The sequence below is a fragment of the Lycorma delicatula genome, chromosome 1 (assembly GCF_047948215.1).
Source record: "Lycorma delicatula isolate Av1 chromosome 1, ASM4794821v1, whole genome shotgun sequence".
Taxonomy (NCBI): domain Eukaryota; kingdom Metazoa; phylum Arthropoda; class Insecta; order Hemiptera; family Fulgoridae; genus Lycorma; species Lycorma delicatula.
Window position 1 is genome coordinate 286,934,367 of NC_134455.1, and position 19,718 is coordinate 286,954,084.

The window sequence follows — 19,718 nt, forward strand, 5'->3', positions numbered from 1 at the left end:
CATTTATCTGCCCCTGCTTTCTTTGGTATCATGACTATAACACTTTTTTTGAAGCTATATCCATCACCTTTAGTTTGGCATCTTCAGTGCTCTTGTCCGTTCGGAAACCATACTGGTTATCCATTAGCAAATGATCAGTGGCCAATCTAACATTAATACGCAAATATAGGACCTTCTCAAAAACCTTGGTAATCGCAGGCAAGAGCGTTAGTAGACGGTAAGAGGAACTAACAGTAGGATCTTTGTCGCCACCTTTGAACAACAACACCATGCTCCACGCTTCCAACACGCCGGAAAGTGACCGGTGAAGAGCAAGCTATTATATATTCTAGTTAGAGGACCAAGAACGACTGGAAGCGCTCGGACGAGGAGCTCCACTGTGATACAATCATATCCGGGGGGCTCGTGCTGTGCTATACTACATCACTTGACGCACCTCCGCCTCAGTGGTCTCAGAGAATTTTAAGTTGGTCTCGAAAATTGCTCCTTCCCACCTGACACGCCGGTATTATGAAACCTCACCAACTATAGTGTCATTCGGAAGCATATCATTCACAAAATGTTAAGTATATGGTCCTTATCAATTACAACCCCCTCGCGAGTCGACAAAGTTGACAAGAAGACGTCTTTCCTGAGCTTATGTCCAAGGGCTTTATAAAAAACGTCCGAAGGGTCTCTATTCCCTTGCTCGTGAACGAAGGGACGCCAGGAATTACGCTTGGAGGACCTAATGCTATGAAAGTACCTAGCCCTCCTTCTGCGATAATCTGCAATTAGGGCTGCACGCCGATCGGGATCACCCTCTGGTTGCGCAGCCCTCCTGGGTGGATTCACAGACTGTTTCATTGCTGTCAGATTCCGAGACCACCAACCAGATATACGTACCCGGCCAGTGCCTCTCAGAATGGCGGCTTCAGCCGCCGCCACCACTGCAGAAGTGAATTTTTCACTTCTTACATCTAATAGACATTAAGGATATCTACTGGCAGGCCGTCAAGGTCTCGAGAAAAAATCTCCATTCTGGACTCCAACAAAGAGGAGAATTTCAGTCAGTCCGCCTTCCCATGCAGGAAGCGCTCCCGGTAAACTGAAAGTGTCCCTCATGGCTATCGCGCATCTCATCTGCTCTTTCAAAAAGTATCAACCCACGATCGCTAGAACAGTGATCGACCACAGACCAGTCAAGGATCCTGCCAGGGACGTCTCTACCAATCGTAATATCAATATTTGTACCTGAAAAGGCGCTTTCCTTGTTAATCATACCAACGTAGGTGGCCAACTGATCTGCAACAATAAAATTATGCTGCGCGATTAAACTATCAATTAAGCCACCGCCATGATCACTGATCCCACTGTGCCAGAAAAGCGACTTCGCATTAACATCGACACCAATGAGGATTGGACCATTACCCACATACGAAGAATTTTATCCCATCTTGCTAGATGTTCCTCAGTGGGCTTCCTGTAATGAAAATATGAACTAACAACTGTAAGTTTCTGTCCGCGAATGGCAAGTCTAACCACAACGTGATGTGCGTCAGAAACCTGCTCTATAAAGACACTATCTAGCGACTTCCTGCTCAGAATAGCAGACATACAGGTATGCCCTACACAAAACCTTTTCCAGCTGTGGAAATGTGATGGAGAACATCGAGGCTCCGTCTCGCTACAACCTCACCTAACTCAACTTGGACTACATAAGCACCCTGGGCATTTAGTTAACCAAACCTAACCATATAAGAAATTAAAGTACAGCGCAACGGCCCTTACGTAACATCCACACTCCTTAGTAACAACTGGTTGCACATGATTCTTGTGCAATCGCTTACAGTTAGCACAGGCGAGAGTCTCGGACGTGTGTGAACAATCATCATGCTTATGCCCTCCTCACCACAATGGGCACACCCCAAGGCAAACTTACAAAATTTAGCCCTGTGACCATATCTGCAGTACTTGAAACATCTTAGGACATCCACGTACTCTTTTACTCGGCAGGATCCTAAATCAATAAACAGTCTTCCTGCAAACGTAAAATTTTGAAAGAAAAAAAGCCCACTTCAAAAGATCAGCCTGCAGTTCCGCCGGAAGGCGGCTTCATCCAAATCAGTGTTCTGCGCCCTAATGAGGGACAAGACATCCTCGTTGGTAAGGCTACGGTCAATATCATAGTCTATAATGCGGGACCTACGCGTTCTCTTCGGGTCTATTTTACATTCAATCGCTTAACCGCAGTGGGATCTCTGCTTCCCTGAATGGTCTCTGTATCATTCGCTACTACAACTAATCTCTTGCTGGTCTCTTTAATGTTTTTGATTTTAAGACTCTTCCGGTCATACCAAGGTCAACTTGAAGGTCTTTCTTCAGCAGCCTGCTGGACACAGTCAAGCCCTCCGCCCTGCTGGCAAATGCAACCTCAGATTTCTTCGACTGGCTGGCTGCACGTGCGCCCATAACCACCTCAGCATACCTACGCGGCTGCATTGGGGCCGGGTCCGGTTTATGAGCTGCAGTTACTTCCTTAGGCTTTGAGGTAAGATTTTCAAAGCCCTCAACGAGAGCTGTGAAAACCGCTCGGAAGAATTCTGGACGAGGCAATAATCTCCGCTTGGTAACTGCATTGGTACACTTGGGGTTTTGCTAGATAGGAAAACAAGTCATCTAGTTCCTCCAAAACATCATGGACCAACGGGGCAGAGCTGCAAGACCTGCCCCGGATTGTGAAAACTCTTCAATCAGTGCGTTCATACTCTCCCGGGTGGTCACGTCTACATCCACTTCCAAACCATCATTGTCAGAACCAGTGTTCGAAGAGGTCGAAGGAAAAAGCTCCGGCTAGCCTTCTTACCTATCTTTAAAATCGGCCATGGTCGGAGATTTCCTGACCTAACAGTATACCAACAAAATGGTCACTTTTTTCTATACAGAGATATTGGGCACAAGCATGACGACCACTCGCAGCGAGCCATTGGGCACCTTTTGTATTTTCCTTTCACTCTTTGCAACTCTTCGCCGCTACTGGATCAAATGTATGAAATCTAAGATCAACACACAGTTACTGATTACGGCCTCTGCTCTAAAGAACGCGAGCAGGACTAAGGGTAAAGGCCTCTTTGCTCGAAACAGGGATTTGCGACTGGAAGTCGTTGCCATTCTTTTCGCCGCGATGGGGCGGATGCTCGAACAAATCGTGTGGTAAAACACTCAGAATCCCCGTGAAATGGAGATGAATCGTCTAAATAATAAAGCCGCAAAACCGTTGTAACAGTTGTCAGACAGCAATATTGTGAAATTTGGGAAGGTCCACTCGACCACCAGCTCAAAAATTTCACTCAAAAAGACTTTATACAACACAAACCTCTGCTCGTGAATAGAGACCAGAAGTTTTCCTCAGCGGCAGTTTGGTCCCCACTACAGTGTTGTAGTGGTGGCTCCCAGAGCCCCGCATTGTCGGGTCGGCGTCGGTCGTCCTTCGCTGGCGCCGCCGAGGCGGTTCTCGCCGAGCGATCCCACGCTGAGCCAGCTTCTGCTGCTAAGTCCGCCGGCCAGGGCGATTGAAGCCTGGCGAGCTGGAGCGGGAAGGTAGCGCCCGCGTCAAGCGGGTGCTACCTTCCCGTATTGGTTCGAGGGAGCCAATACGGCTCCCCCGGCGGGTCGGCCAGGCTTGCTGCTTCGGCGGGAATGTTGGCATCCGCCGGGATGTCCCACGTTGAGGCGGCCGGGGAATTTCTTCATCTTCTTCCATCTTCTTTTTCTTCTTCTTGGTCTTCTCCAGGTGGTAGTCGACGATGAATTGAAAATTCACTTTCGTGCACGCTCTTTTATTGGAGCTTTAGAGTGGTGGGGCTGCAGCGCTACTATCATGGGAAAACTCCATGGTCATCTGCGTGGTGGGTGTGATGCTGTACCAGTGCGTATGTATACTGTGCATCAGCTCACGTCTAAGTTGCTTCCGTGTTTGTCCGCCGATAATAAATTAGGCATATATGTGGTAACATTATATTGCAATCTGTTCAACTAGTGAACAATAAGCAATCCTCCATGGTCCAATGAGAGGAGAATGACATTCATGCCATGTAAATAAGGTGTAATCTTTACAGATTCAGGCTGACCATTCCTGAGACATGTGATTAATTGAACTCCAACCACTAAAGTGCATTGGTATCAAGTCTCTAGTATTTAAATCCATATAAAAGCAACTAATGTTTACTTGGATTTCAACCTCAGAACCTTTGACTTCAAAAATCAGCTGTTAAACAAGTGATTTGCAACAAAGAGTTAACCACTAGACCAGCCGAGTGGGTTAAATAAACAGTATAAAATTAAATTTAATACCCGTACTGTACACAAATACTAATAATAAAAAAAATTATTATATCTATTAGTAATAATAATGCAATGCACAGTACAATGCATTAACAAATGTAATAGACACTTGCACATCTATTGTTACATGTTAACAATTGAGTCTTGAACCAACTGACTGTATAGAAGTTTTTAATTCACATTTTTCTGCATGTGATGTTAACTGCAGTAAATTTGAAAGCTCCTCACTTGAACTCTACAATCCACATCATCTTAAGATTGTCATTAATACAGTGGACAAATCCATTTGATCTGCTATTAATTGACCATAATTGGGTTTAGTCTGTTGTAGTAACTATGATTACAACAAAATTTTGTTCAGACAAGATTTAAATTGTGACTTTAAATAAATAATTTAACCATTTTATTTAATGGAGGACAAGAGTCTTCTCAGAGTATCCTTACAGATTCTCCTAAGGGAAAATGAACAGAAACATATATCCAGAGTTGATTTACATTTTAGCAAATTTTACAAAATATTTGTGGCTAAACATCAGAGGTGAGAGCAATATTTTTATAGGGAAAGAAGGGTTGTGTATATTGCCCAAAATCTAAAACCAATTAAATGTCGCTGTAAATATACTATAAACTAACAACATGATTTTTTTCTGAAAAAATAATCTTGGTTGGACTTATGAGATCACTATCTAAGTTTTGTAAATAGACTATATATCAGTAGAAAACATAATGTAGGGTTGTAAAGGGACAACTGCAAACACAAGACAAGCTTAAAACAAGTTGAGTAAAAATTCATCCATCATATAAATAAACTAAAAGATGTGTAGTCACATTATCTTTATTATAAACTAAGTCACACTTTTATGCTATCAAATCTCTTTATTATGTAATTTCTGCATTATTCCTATGGAAGATCCAGTTGTTCTCCTTTATCCTCCCACAATTTATCTTGTGCGTATTTCTGGCATAAAACTGGCTCTGACTTTTTAAAAAAAATGTAAAAGAGATAAAAAGAGATTAATGTAAAAGACATTAAAAAGAGTAAAAATGAGAAAACTGTAATTTTTTTTTAAAAAGATTTTTCAAACTGAGTTGATTACAAGTTAATGAAAGCTGAAACTGAGATAATAATATTTGAAACAATTAAAACTTACAGATGAACACAAATATTTATTGCTTAGGCCAAAAAGCAGTAATATCTAACAGAATTGTTGAAACACATTGCGATCATCCATTTTCACATTTTTCTGCCATAAGAATTTACATAAGTAGCTGTACAGACATTTTTTTGCTGTGCCTGATTTATGACATGTTTTGTTTTTGGCAGCCTCCCGTAGTTGTTCTATTTTTTGAATATGTGCCTCTGTTGGATCCATGAAATTCTGTGAATAGTTCACAGTACTGTGCATATAATTCCTGTACAAATTACTATTACCTTCTGTAGAGGAGGTACAATTACCTCCTAGATACAATTACAGTTACCTTGTGTAGAGGTTATACAATTACATGCTGCTCACTGATCAAATTGTTATTGAACCCGTGCAATGCGCTCTATTATAATCAGCAAAAACATAACTGCAGAATGATTATCTACTGCAAACATGAAATATTCCATGTTTCCCGGCATAACTCTCTGAAGATTATTTGTTCCTGAAGGACTCTGCCTATATTTTTCTTCATCCTTATGAAGACTTGTCGACCTCTAGAGGTCATGATTACATGATTTGTTTTTAAAAGCTTCTCAGCGCATAGTTCCTGATCATAATTTTTCCATTTAACAGCTGTGTTTGGGTTCATAATTAATTAGCTTCACAGAAGGCCTCGGTTGTCATTTCATAGCGCTATGAATAAATAAATAGTAAAATTTTATGGCATTAGTATATTGACTCGATATTGTCTTTCCTTGCCCATCGCTGTTTTCAATCATTTGAAATTCTTAATGCCATGTTGTGCCTCTGAAAACACAGTTTATGTTCTGGTAAAATCCCAAGGCATTAAAATAAATGAATATTTTATTTCTTGATAAAACAAACAATTCAAACACATTCGCAGGAAGATCCATAATGATGCTGAATTGTAATTACTAAAATGGTGACAATAACAGTACAACACTACTCAAATAATTACTATGTAATTTTAAAGGTAGATATCAAACAATCCAAATAACAGTATTCGCAGTACAATGATTTAATCAGACAAGCAGGAATATGAATGCTAAATTCTAACTTAATAATAATGCTACCAACTTCTTGGTGGGGATTACCTAAAACTTATACAGACAGGAATGATCATGAACTTGAGTGATAAATTTTGTTAATACAGTATTTACACGTGCAGCAATAGCTGCAATATAAATCATGGCGTTATGACGTTTGACATACTAGGGAAATGATAATGGAGGACAATAACGAAGATACTTCAAGAGTTGTATTATTTTTTCATTTTCCAAGATAAAAATAAGTTTCTGTATGTTTGATATCTCATGGCGTTATGTTGGCATTAAATTTACTTCAGTAATGTAACCCTTTCCAGAATTACACAAAGGATTTATACGGATTTGAATACTAGTGAATACTAGATCATGGGTACCGGTGTTCTATGGTGTTTTTTTTTTTTTTTTACCTCCGGGACCACCGTTAGGTATTACTTCAGAGGATGAGATGAATGACAATTTTTGTAGCGTGTGAAAATGACATACCTGACCCGGGACCTCCGGATGAAAGGCCGAGACGCTACCACTCGCGCCACGGATGCCGGCTCTTTGGTGGTTGGGTTTCAGTTAACCGCACATCTCAGGAATGGTCGACCTGAGACTGTACAAGACTACACTTCATTTACATTCATACATATCATCCTCATTAATCCTCTGAAGTAATACCTTACGGTGGTTTCAGAGGCTAAACAGAAAAAGAAAGAAAGAACTATGACACAAAAGAAGAATCTGAGTCTTGGTTACTTAGAAAGTAAACCAATTTGAAGATAAAATAGGTTTTAGTTCATTGAGAACTTTATTTTTTCCTGTTTATCCTCTGGGAATCACTATTAGATATTACTTCAGAGGATGAATGAGGATGATATGTATGAATGTAAATGAAGTGTAGTCTTGTACAGTCTAAGGTCGACCATTTGGGAGATGTGTGGTTAATTGAAACCCAACCACCAAAGAACACCGGTATCCGCGATCTAGTATTAAAATCCATATAAATGTTACTCTTTTACTAGAATTTGAAGGTTGGAACTCTGGACTTTAAAATCAGCTGATTGGGAAGACGCGTTCACCACTAGAACAACTCGGTGGTTTAGTTCATTTAGAACTGAAACGAGTTTTTGGTGTTATGTTGTAGAGTGAACAAAACTAATACATTTTACTCATAAATCGTTATTGGAAACAGAGAAAGAAGTCTTTTAATATTGATTGTAATTTTCTGACCTTATTTATTATGTATTTTAAATTACTCAGTTTTACAGTGTGAGAAATTTATTATAGAAACACGATTAATTTTTCACCTGAAATGTAGCATTCATTTGTAACTGGCTATCATGATTACGCAATCGTCCGCTATGAGTGTTACTTATTAGTGTTTAGAGAATTGACAGTGATGCATGATTGTTTGTCGTAGAGGTTAGTATTTTGATAAAGATTTTATAGCTGATTTATTTTATCAGGAACCTTTAGAATCTTAAATTATTATTTGTTTCATGTGAAAAATATAGTAATTGGTTTTAAACGTTGCGTTACTTGAATAAAAAAATGTCCAGTACAATAGTGAAAAAGAGAAGTTCATCAAATGGATATAGTGATAAATTTGTAAAACCATTTGATAGAGCTGCTAGTAGCAGACGTGATGATCGAAGGAGAGAGTATAGAGAGAGGCCCTCTCATGAAGATGACTTTATGGATCATAGAAGAAAGGAAAGAGAAAGAATAACGCTTACTGGAGTAGAACAGGTGTGGGGAAAATCTCCTCTACATGCAGAAAAGTAAGTGCTCTGTATATTTTAAAGTAGGCATAAGATAGTTTAAGATTAAAATATGTATTTTGTTGCTTGATTCTAGCACAAATTGAGTAGCTAAGTATTCTGAAAACGTCTTTGCAAAAACACAAAAGAATTAAATGTTATTTGAGCAGCAACATCAAAATTAATATTTATTATAAAAACTTATCTTTATCTTTTTCCATTAATGAATTCCCATTATAAGTTGTGTTTGATCCCTTCCTGATCTTAAATGATAACAGGCAGGTGGTTCAAACAATGTCAAATTTGAAAAGTGCTAAATAATATATTATTCAAATCTGTACGTAATTATACATAATAAGATAATTATGGGTAGATGTGTTACTCCTTTGATGTAATAAAAGGGCACCACAACCTGTCTGAAAGGAATCATTTTCTTCAGAGCAGCATGATTGAATACAAAAATTGATAATTTAATAATTTTTATTTTTTTAAAGGCTAATTGAATAAAGTTTGTATTAATAATAAATGCTTTTAATAAGTATCTTCAAAATGTTTTCAGTTGTCTTTGAAACTTTCGTTAGACTGGTGTTGCTACTCTCACTGTTGTCAGCTGATATAGATGTTAGTGTTTTTGAATTAGACAGACATGTATTTAGAATGCAGCTAAAAGTGTGCTGGATGTGAATTGTGCCTATTAATTTTTATTATATTGTTTTGTTTTTTTATTTTATAATTTCCTAGTGCTTATTATGTGGTCCTTTTGTATACATATATCGAATATCAAAGTTGTCAGTGATAGCAAATTAATGATTTGTGAGTAAGAGATAGTTGGTAAATATAAATTTCCGTATTGTTGTAGAGGACCTTTATGTGTCATTGCATTTTTGTTTGAAGTTATGTACTGTTTGATCAGTGTAAAAAAAATTTAATAAAATAAATAACCAGCAGTTGTGGGATATTGATTTGTCAACAATTTTTTCACCTATTCATTTTATTCGTCTCAGAAATCAAACAGTCTAACCATTACAGTACTAGCACAGCTACTCTGACACCATCATATTGTACCACGATAATACATGACATTGTGAATAACTATTAAAACCCACAAACAAAAAACATCATAAATTACACTTTATAGTTGAATATGAATACAATAGGTAAATAAATTACATGATCTCACAATCATAGAAACCATTCAACAACTCGGAAAAACAGTAATTATAGATACTGTTACAAACAACATTTCAAACCATCTAACCTCACATAAACCACCTGTTTTCATAAGATTAATCCACCAAATGATGCAAACACCCCCCCCCCACACACACACACACAGAGAGAGAGAGAGAGAGAGAGAGAGAGAGACACACACACATTCCATCTAAAAACTACCTAAAAGTACTCAGTAATATAAAATACCTAGTACACACAATCGGCTAACACAGCTCTGCACTGGTTCACCCTCTCAAAAAAAAAACAAATAAAAATAATAACAAAGATAATAGACTAAACAAGCTATGAATCACATTATCATATACAAAAAAAAGACTCTGAAAGTAACTCATAAATTGGATAAAATGGATACCATGTAACCATCTGAGCAACAAACAAAACACATCATGACATAAAGAACACACCCTATTATATGAACCCCTAATATAAGGTCATCAGCAAATTCAACATTTTTATTTCTTCTTTGTGAAGTACTTCTCAGTTCTTAAGTTTTCTTAAAGTTCCTTTATTGTTTTTATTTGTGAACAAGTTAATAGCCAAATAGGTGGCTAGATAAGACACCACATTTGTCTTATCTATTGCACAGCTACAAGATTTTTGCTAATTGTGTAAATTATTATATATATATATATATATATATTCTTTTAACAACTGATTTCAGCTTTTAGTTTCATTTAAAAAAATTTTTTTTTCTGATTTCACTTGTATTTTTAGACCAAATTAATTTTTCACAAAAATATTTTTAATAATTAGAAAAATTATAATTTTTCTATTAGGTTAACCAGTATATTTAATTTTTATTTTTGTATTGTTTAAATTGATTACAATTTATAATTGTAATTACAATTATAATTAATTGATAAATTACAACAAAATTAATGGGCATTTTAATAAATATTGGATTTATACCTAGAAAAAAATTTTGGAGGAGGGAAGTAGGGAAGGGGTATGATTCTAGTTTATATTGCGATATAACTACTTAAAATTTCATTGTAACTAAATTTAGCATGGTTAGAAACTTGCAGTTGGGTGATTAACATCTAGTTATTCATGAGATGTATTTCATATGATTTAGTAAACAAAATTTTGAGTTACTGTGGGTTGCAATGCAAAGTTATGTTTTTCAAAATGAAAGTTTTAGTATTTTTCTTTGCACATAGTTTTATGAATTTTATGTTTTATTTAGCTCTAAGTGCTGTTAGATTTAGATGCTTTATTATGAAAACTGTAACCTTACTCTGTTTTTATTAAAATGGCAGTCGCCTTAGCTGAAATTGTTAAGAACTTTATTATATTAATTCAGAGGAAGAATATGATCATTAAAAAAATTAAGATTTGTAAGAAATTTACTTATATCAGTATTATAAGAATAATACTGATTTTTCCCTATATTGTTTATCCATTATAAACAACGTTATAATTACCAAATCTTGTTTTAACCCAAAGTTATTATTATAATTTTTAGTTCTGATGAAGAAGAATCAGGGAAAGAAGAGTTGATAAAGCATAACCACTCAAATTCAAGCTCAGATAGTGAAAAGAAAAAGAAGAAAAAAAGAAAAAGGGAGAAAAAGGTATTATGATGATTTATATGTTATAATACTAACTCTTATTATTAATATTGTTGTGGGTATGTAAACCCTATTATTTCAACGTTCTTTGTAAACCCACTTTGTCTTTCAGTTTGTTAAATAGTGAGCTGCCTTAAATGTCTAAAATTATTTAATAACTGCAACTTATGATCTGAATGATATTGTAAATAAAGCTTGCCAAGATGATAAAGAATGAGTGGCCTACGATCTTCAGTCAAAATTCCAACCCCATCTAAGAACAATTTATTCACCATTTTAATTATGAAAAAAATTGAGCGTTGTGAAATTGTTTAATAACAATGTTAGTACAAAATTAAAATTTCTTTTTACAATTTAAAATTTTCTTAAAGAATTAATTTAAAATTTAAATTAACTTAGCTGTATTACTGTACTCTATAAACCATTTTTTCCTTCAGATATTAAAAAATCAGTTTATTTTAGTTTAAATTGATTGTTTCCTTCAGCCATACTATTTTCATTCTGACTTTAAAAATTAATTATGAAAAATGTATTGTTAGAAAAGACTCCTGTAAATTTAATATGGAATGTTGATTATTGCAACACTATAGGATTTTATTTTTATATAAGTTATTACTAATTTCATTAGTAGCATAAGTTATTATCATCCTGGATTTCACAGCACTTTTATATTGGATTTATAGTCACCGCCATCTTTTTCATTTTAGTATGATAGTGGAAGATCATATGCAAGGTATGTTTAGATATTTAGTGTTTATGTTTAGTATATTTAATGTCAATGTATGGTACGGTCTTCTTCACAATTAGCTATCTGTACCATTCATATTTCCTGGCTGCTTAAATTCTGAGGTCTATTTGCAAGTGATTTGGGCAAGTAAAGTGAATTTGTATATCTGTGTGATTATTTAGTAGAGTTATTCTGAAATAAGAGTGAAAAAGGATAATCATAGATAATTAATAATTAATAGATAGATAATTAATAATTATAGTTCATAGATAAATCATAGATACTATATTAAGGATATTTTTAACATATTAAGAAGAAAATAAATATTCACCACCAGTGTAAACTACATAATTCTGTGAAAAGGTACTGCAGGATTTCCTTTTATACCATCATTAAGAAGATGGAACTGGAAAAAATTATATTTTTTTTTATTTTTAATTTATCTATTTTATCTAATTATCTATTTATATTTATCTAATTAACTCAGCGTCAAATAATGGGCAGGCAGGAGTAGGTTTCGTGATGAACAAGAAGATAGGGAGGAGAGTGGAGTATTTCAAGACGCATAGCGATAGAATCATTGTAATAAGGATAAAATCAAAACCTAAACCGACAACGATTGTTAACGTCTATATGCCTACAAGCGCCCATGATGATGATGAGGTAGAATGTGTATACCAAGAGATTGATGAAGCAATTAAACACGTAACAGGAGATGAAAATTTAATAATAGTTGAGATTGGAATGCAAGCATTGGAAAAGGCAAGGAAGGAAATATAGTGGGTGAATACGGGCTGGGCAAATGGAATGAAAGAGGGGACCGACTTATAGAGTTTTGCACGAAGTATAATTTAGTAATTGCCAACACCCAATTTAAAAATCATAATAGAAGAATATACACTTGGATAAAGCCAGGCAATACTGCAAGGTATCAGATAGATTATATCATAGTTAAGCAAAGATTTAGGAATCAACTCGTTGACTGCAAAACTTACCCTGGAGCAGACATTGATAGCGACCATAATTTGGTGATAATGAAATGTAAATTGGGATTTAAAAAGCTGAAGAAAATGTGTCAGATGAACCGGTGGAATTTAGAGAAGCTTGAGGAAGAGGAGGTAAAGAAGATTTTTGAGGAGGACATCGCAAGAGGTCTGAGTAAAAAAGATAACGTAGAAAATGTAGAAGAAGAATGGGAGAATGTTAAAAAGTAAATTCTTAAATCAGCAGAAGCAAACTTAGGAGGAATAAAGAGAACTGGTAGAAAACCTTGGGTTTCAGACGATATATTGCAGGTTATGGATGAACGTAGAAAATATAAGAATGCTAGTGATGAAGAAAGTAAAAGGAACTATCGGCAATTAAGAAATGCTATAAATAGGAAGTGCAAACTGGCGAAAGAAGAGTGGATTAAAGAAAAATGTTCAGAAGTGGAAAGAGAAATGAACATTGGTAAAATAGACGGAGCATACAGGAAAGTTAAGGAAAATTTTTGGGTACATAAATTAAAATCTAATAATGTGTTAAACAAAGATGGTTTACCAATATATAATACGAAAGGTAAAGTCGATAGATGGATGGAATATATTGATGAGTTATACGGAGTAAATGAATTAGAAAATGGTGTTGTAGAGGAAGAAGAGGAAGTTGAGGAGGATGAAATGGGAGAAACAATACTGAGATGTGAATTTAAGAGAGCATTAAAAGATTTAAATGGCAGAAAGGCTCCTGGAATAGACGGAATACTTGTAGAATTACTGCGCAGTGCAGGTGAGGAAGCGATTGATAGATTATACAAGCTGGTGTGTAATATTTATGAAAAAGGGGAAGTTCCGTCAGACTTCAGAAAAAGTGTTATAGTCATGATACCAAAGAAAGCAGGGGCAGATAAATGTGAAGAATACAGAACAATTAGTTTAACTAGTCATGCATCAAAAATCTTAACTAGAATTCTATACAGAAGAATTGAGAGGAGAGCGGAAGAAGTGTTAGGAGAAGACCAATTTGGTTTCAGGAAAAGTATAGGGACAAGGGAAGCAATTTTAGGCCTCAGATTAATAGTAGAAGGAAGATTAAAGAAAACCAAACCAACATACTTGGCGTTTATAGACCTAGAAAAGGCATTCGATAACGTAGACTGGAATAAAATGTTCAGCATTTTAAAAAATTAGGGTTCAAATACGGAGATAGAAGAACAATTGCTAACATGTACAGGAGCCAAACAGCAACAGTAACAACTGAAGAATATAAGAAAGAAGCCGTAATAAGAAAGGGAGTCCGACAAGGATGTTCCCTATCTCTGTTACTTTTTAATCTTTACATGGAACTAGCAGTTAATGATGTAAAAGAACAATTTAGATTCGGAGTAACAGTACAAGGTGAAAAGATAAAGATGATACGATTTGCTGATGATATAGTAATTCTAGCCGAGAGTAAAAAGGATTTAGAAGAAACAATGAACGGCATAGATGAAGTCCTACGCAAGAACTATCGCATGAAAATAAACAAGAACAAAACAAAAGTAATGAAATGTAGTAGAAATAACAAAGATGGACCACTGAATGTGAAAATAGTAGGAGAAAAGATTATGGAGGTAGAAGAATTTTGTTATTTGGGAAGTAGAATTACTAAAGATGGATGAAGTAGAAGCGATATAAAATGCTGAATAGCACAAGCTAAACGAGCCTTCAGTAAGAAATATAATTTGTTTACATCAAAAATTAATTTAAATGTCAGGAAAAGATTTTTGAAAGTGTATGTTTGGAGTAGCGCTTTATATGGAAGTGAAACTTGGACAATCGGAGTATCTGAGAAGAAAAGATTAGAAGCTTTTGAAATGTGGTGCTATAGGAGAATGTTAAAAATCGGATGGGTGGATAAAGTGACAAATGAAGAGGTATTGCGGCAAATAGATGAAGAAAGAAGCATTTGGAAAAATATAGTTAAAAGAAGAGACAGACTCATAGGCCACATACTAAGGCATCCTGGAATAGTCGCTTTAATATTGGAAGGACAGGTAGAAGGGAAAAATTGTGTAGGCAGGCCACGTTTGGAATATGTAAAACAAATTGTTAGGGATGTAGGATGTAGAGGTTATACTGAAATGAAACGACTAGCACTAGATAGGGAATCTTGGAGAGCTGCATCAAACCAGTCAAATGATTGAAGACAAAAAAAAAAATTATCTATTTTCTGAAATTGCTGGTAACAAAAAATAATAGCATTATGTGAAACAGAGTCCTGAACATTAGGGTGTCTTATATACATTCAGTTCATGGATCAAAGTTTAAATTGACTTGATTATAGCAATTGCATATTGGTTTGCCAGTATAAAATCATTTGTTTTACTTGAAATTGCAAAAAAACTAAACTGGGGTACACAGTAGTTTAGTGACATTTTGAATTACAGATATTTTGGCTAGTCATGATTTTTACTATTGTATATATTTCAAGCAGGTTCCTGTCATTTTTTCTGACTACGTACATCTAAGAAATATCCAAAATAAAAAAAATGCATGTAGAAGTGCTTTATTTTTCTAGTTTTGGCCAAACATTTTTTATTTTTTTAATATTAAAGGTCAAACAGTGCAACACTGCACTTATTTGTTATAATATAAATTTAATTAAACAGATTAAAAAAATAGATCACTTAAATTTTGTGATGAGATAAAGTTGACACTTCATGAAAATTCATCAGAAAAATGGCCAAAGAAGGTAATTTACTACATATTTGTGCAAAAATATTATTAATTGCTGAAATAAGTAAAGTGTTTGTTGTGAACCTTGTTGATCAAAAATAAAAATAAAAATTGTTAATACATCATATTAATGTCCGAAAAAGTGGGAAAATAGGTCAGCAGTGAAATAACTACAAATACTATTTTTTGTTAGGGAGATGAAATGCAGAATCATGTGCTAAATCAATTAATAGATCCAGTTATTGCCCTTTTATGATGTTATTAGTACAGGCATATGTAGCTGAAATTAAAACAGAGATTACCATAAAGAGAGGGGCAGTACTCCAACCAAAAATTTCATCTACTGTTCTAACAACCAATTATTTGATTAACATTATTGTGCAGCACCTGTTTTAATTGTTTAACTATGAATTATTAAAATCATAATTATTTTTAATCTGATTTGACTGCCTGTATCCTTTTGTTGTTGAGCTATTGGCTCAAAAAAGCTTGGGTTCATTTGAAAAAAAAAGTAAATTTTTTTTGGGTTTAAATTTTTTTAAAAATGTTTATGTGAATAAATAAAAGATTCCTTCCTGTTTAATTGTGCATTCATCTTTTGGTGTTCTTTTGTATTTATAAATAACATTTGTTTACTTAAATTTTAATTTTTTTGTTACTAGTTTTTATTATAAAATAATCTGAATTTTTTCCCCAGAAAAAAATTAATACAATTCATACTATTTTGTAAAACTTATTCTTATTCAACCCTACTTTTCCCTGAATGTACTGATATTAGATTGCAATAAATAACTTATTGTAATTCAGATGGTATTTTTTAATGTAAAAGGCCTAAAAGTTTTTATAGACAAATTCTTATAGAGTTTTCTCTAAAATCACAGATTTTTCTTTAATTTTTTGTTTACCTCATAACTCTCTTTACAGTTTTATGTATTACTTCCCCCACTAGTACTCTTTCTCTCAGTAGCAAGGTTTTCCATCTGAACCTCAGATACCTAATACATTTTGGGTTTATTTTCCCAAGTTCTCCCGTTTTTCTATTTGTTACAGCTACCTTTCTAGTAATCATAGTTTTCTTTACCTCCTTATATACCTCTTTCAACCACTCTTTTTTCTATTAATCTCATTATTTATATGTTAAAATTTTCTCCTTCATCATCTTTGGTTTTCTTAAATATTTTGCATTCATCCATTAGTTCTTATGTATTTTCTCATTATTCATAGTTTTTTATCTAACTTCATTCCATTCTTGAATTTGTCATTTATAAAAATAAAAAAAAAATTTTTTTCAAGTGAATCATCTTTTGTGTTAATTTCCAGGCCCCTATGATTCGTTCAAGCTTTTAACTTTATATCACTTATATTTGTACTCCATCTCTTTGTTTCATTTTTCTGTTTATTTCTTGAACTTGAACAGATTTATCACTACTAAATTGTGGCTGGCATTAATGTTTGTTTCAGGATATATTTTGCAGTTTTATAATTCAGTTTTAAACTCTCTGCTGGATCATAATTTAATGTAGCTTATATCCTCTTGTACTTCCTGATCTCAATCTTGTGACTTTCTTTTAAGTTTTTGAAAAAGGAGTTTCGCAATCACCAGTTTATATACTTAGTGTAAAATTCTAAAAGCCTAGTTTCTTTTTCATTTCTTAAACCTAGTTGCACTCTCCTGCTACTTTTCCTTTTTGTTTTTCTCTACTGTAGCATTCTAGTCTCCTACTAGTATAACATTTTCATCTCAATGAAAATTAGATATTTCATCTCCTCTTTTGTATTTGATATGATCACTTCTTTTTTATATGTATTTTCTATGTTTTCATATTTTGCTGAAGAGGTGGCATGTAAGTCTGTCTGCTTTCACTTTAAATCTATCCAGTCTACTAAAACAATTCATTTCATCTTAATTATAATTTCACTTAAGTTCTTATTTATTATTTTTCCCATTACTGCTTTTCCATTTTTTATTGTGTTAACAAGTAATTTATTGTCCAAAAATCTTAGTTCAATTTTAATTTCATGTCAATAATTTCTACTACATCTGATAAAGATAATTTTTGTTTCCTATCATGCGATACATGATTTTAATCTGTTTTTTATGGTGAAAATGAATATGAACTCAGAATCTTTCTATCATACATCATTTTTGAAAAATTTTTTAATTTTAATTAAAGGGTTTTTTTCATTTTTCTGTATACAGTTAGCATTTTAAGCTCCTATATTGTATTTTGTTAGCTCATTTTTTATTGTTTAACTTTGTTAATATAATTTGTAAGCTATAAATAAACAATACTAGACAAAGAATTAAATCATATTATGACATTATATCTAATACTGAAGAGTGGGGCTTCATGGACAAGATTAAACATATCTGTGCAGATCAAAACATGCCGCTGAAAATACAGCTGTGTTGTTTGTATTAAGCACTGGATTTAGGAATGAATTAATTTTGTTCAGTCTTATTGCTGTCTTAAGTTTGTTAACAGTATAGTGTCATAATGCCTCGAAATTGTGTAAATGATGTGGATGCCTTTTGTTATGTATGTGGTGTGAGTTTACCGTAAAATCAAATAGAAAAACATTACACCTTTAATTAAAAAAGCATATCATTTGTACTTTCAGTGTAAAATTGGTGATCAGGATAAGACGTGGGCTCCTCATATTGTATGCACTAATTGTTTTGTACTTTTAAAAGGATGGCTGTAAGGTACACAGAAGGCTTTGTCATTTGGTGTACCTATGGGTTTGATGTGAACCAAAGGATTGTGTAACAGATTGTTACTTTTGCTTAACAAGTGTTTCTGGAATTTCTAAAAAATCTAAACATACTGTAAACTGTCCTTCATTGCAATCTGCAATTGGGTCTGTACCTCAGAGTGAAATTATGAGCCACCTGTGAATGTATGTTTAGAAAGCAGCGATGAAGAATCTGGCAGTACTGAAGAAGAAAACAATGATTTTGATTTTGAATTATCTTCCAATAAGCCACATCTGATATCACAAGGTGAATTAAATGACTTGGTTAGGGATTTAAATTTTTTTTAAATCAAGCTGAACTGTTAGGACCAAGACTGCAAGATTGGAATATACTTCAAAAAAATACAGAAATTTTGGGCTTTTGAAGCCAACAAAAAGAACTTTCTCAGCACTTTGTTGATGAAAATAATGTGGTTTATTGCACAAATATTGATGAGCTTATATTGCACTTAGGATGAGTTCATAAATCTGAGGACTAATGCCTTTAATAGATTCATCCAAGTATTTAAAAGTGATTGTAGTACACAACAGTAAGAAATATCCTTTGATACCAATTGCTTATGGTATTAATTTGAAAGAGACATACAATGTGATGAAAGACGGTCTTGAAAAAATAAATTATAAAAAACATAGCTGGAACATAAGTGGTGATTTGAAAGTTATAGCTGTGTTGTTAGGCATGCAGTTAGGCTGTACTAAGTACATGTGTTTTTTTTTGCGAATGGGACAGCCGAGCTAGGGATAAACATTATGTTACCAAAAAGTGGAAGAAGACAACTTAACTCCAGATGGGAAAAATATTATTCATAAGCCCGTAGTTGAAACCAAAAAAATATTTTTACCCCCTCTCCATATCAAGCTAGGATTAATGAAAAATTTTTCTAAAAGCAATGAAAAAGGACAGTCCTGGATTTTTGTACATCAGGCAGAAATTTCCGAATGTAAGTGAAGGAAAAATTAAAGAAGGAATATTTGTTGGTCCTCAAATAAGAGAATTGGTCAAAGATGATGTATTTAACTCAATGTTAAATAATGTAGAAAGTGCAGCTTGGGCTTCATTTAAAGACATTTGCAAAAAATTTTCTCGGCAAACAAATATCCAACAATTACCATGGGATTTTTGTTGTGCTATGGGATTTAATAATTATTTGGAAATGCATTTCCTCTATTCGCATCTGGATTTTTTCCTGAACAACCTCAGAGACGTGACAAACATGGTGAATATTTACACCAAGACATTTCGGTGATGGAAAGCTGCTATAAAGGGAAATGGAATATTAACATGCTAGCCGATTACTGTTGGAAATTAATTCGAGATGTGCCTGAGGCTATTTATAAAAGAAAAGCATCACGAAATCATTCTAACACAGGTATGGCCATGCAAAATTATAAATTTTACAGATTTTAACTATATTTTCCCTTAATTTTTTTTGAAGCGTAATTTATTTAAAA

At 34.0% G+C, this 19,718-nt stretch overlaps 1 protein-coding gene across 2 annotated transcripts in view; it reads left to right on the forward strand.

Moving 5' to 3' along the window:
* The first annotated feature begins 7,848 nt into the window (after positions 1–7,848).
* The window catches only part of LOC142332488 (uncharacterized), a 30,730-nt gene continuing 18,860 nt past the window's right edge, over positions 7,849–19,718 (forward strand). The window contains exons 1-2 of one of the 2 annotated variants that reach the window (XM_075378941.1): positions 7,849–8,301; positions 10,979–11,087. In XM_075378941.1, coding sequence (XP_075235056.1) covers positions 8,072–8,301; positions 10,979–11,087 — 339 coding nt within the window. In that variant the 5' untranslated portion in view covers positions 7,849–8,071. The remainder of the gene's footprint in view (positions 8,302–10,978; positions 11,088–19,718) is intronic. The other variant, XM_075378946.1, reaches the window with a different exon arrangement.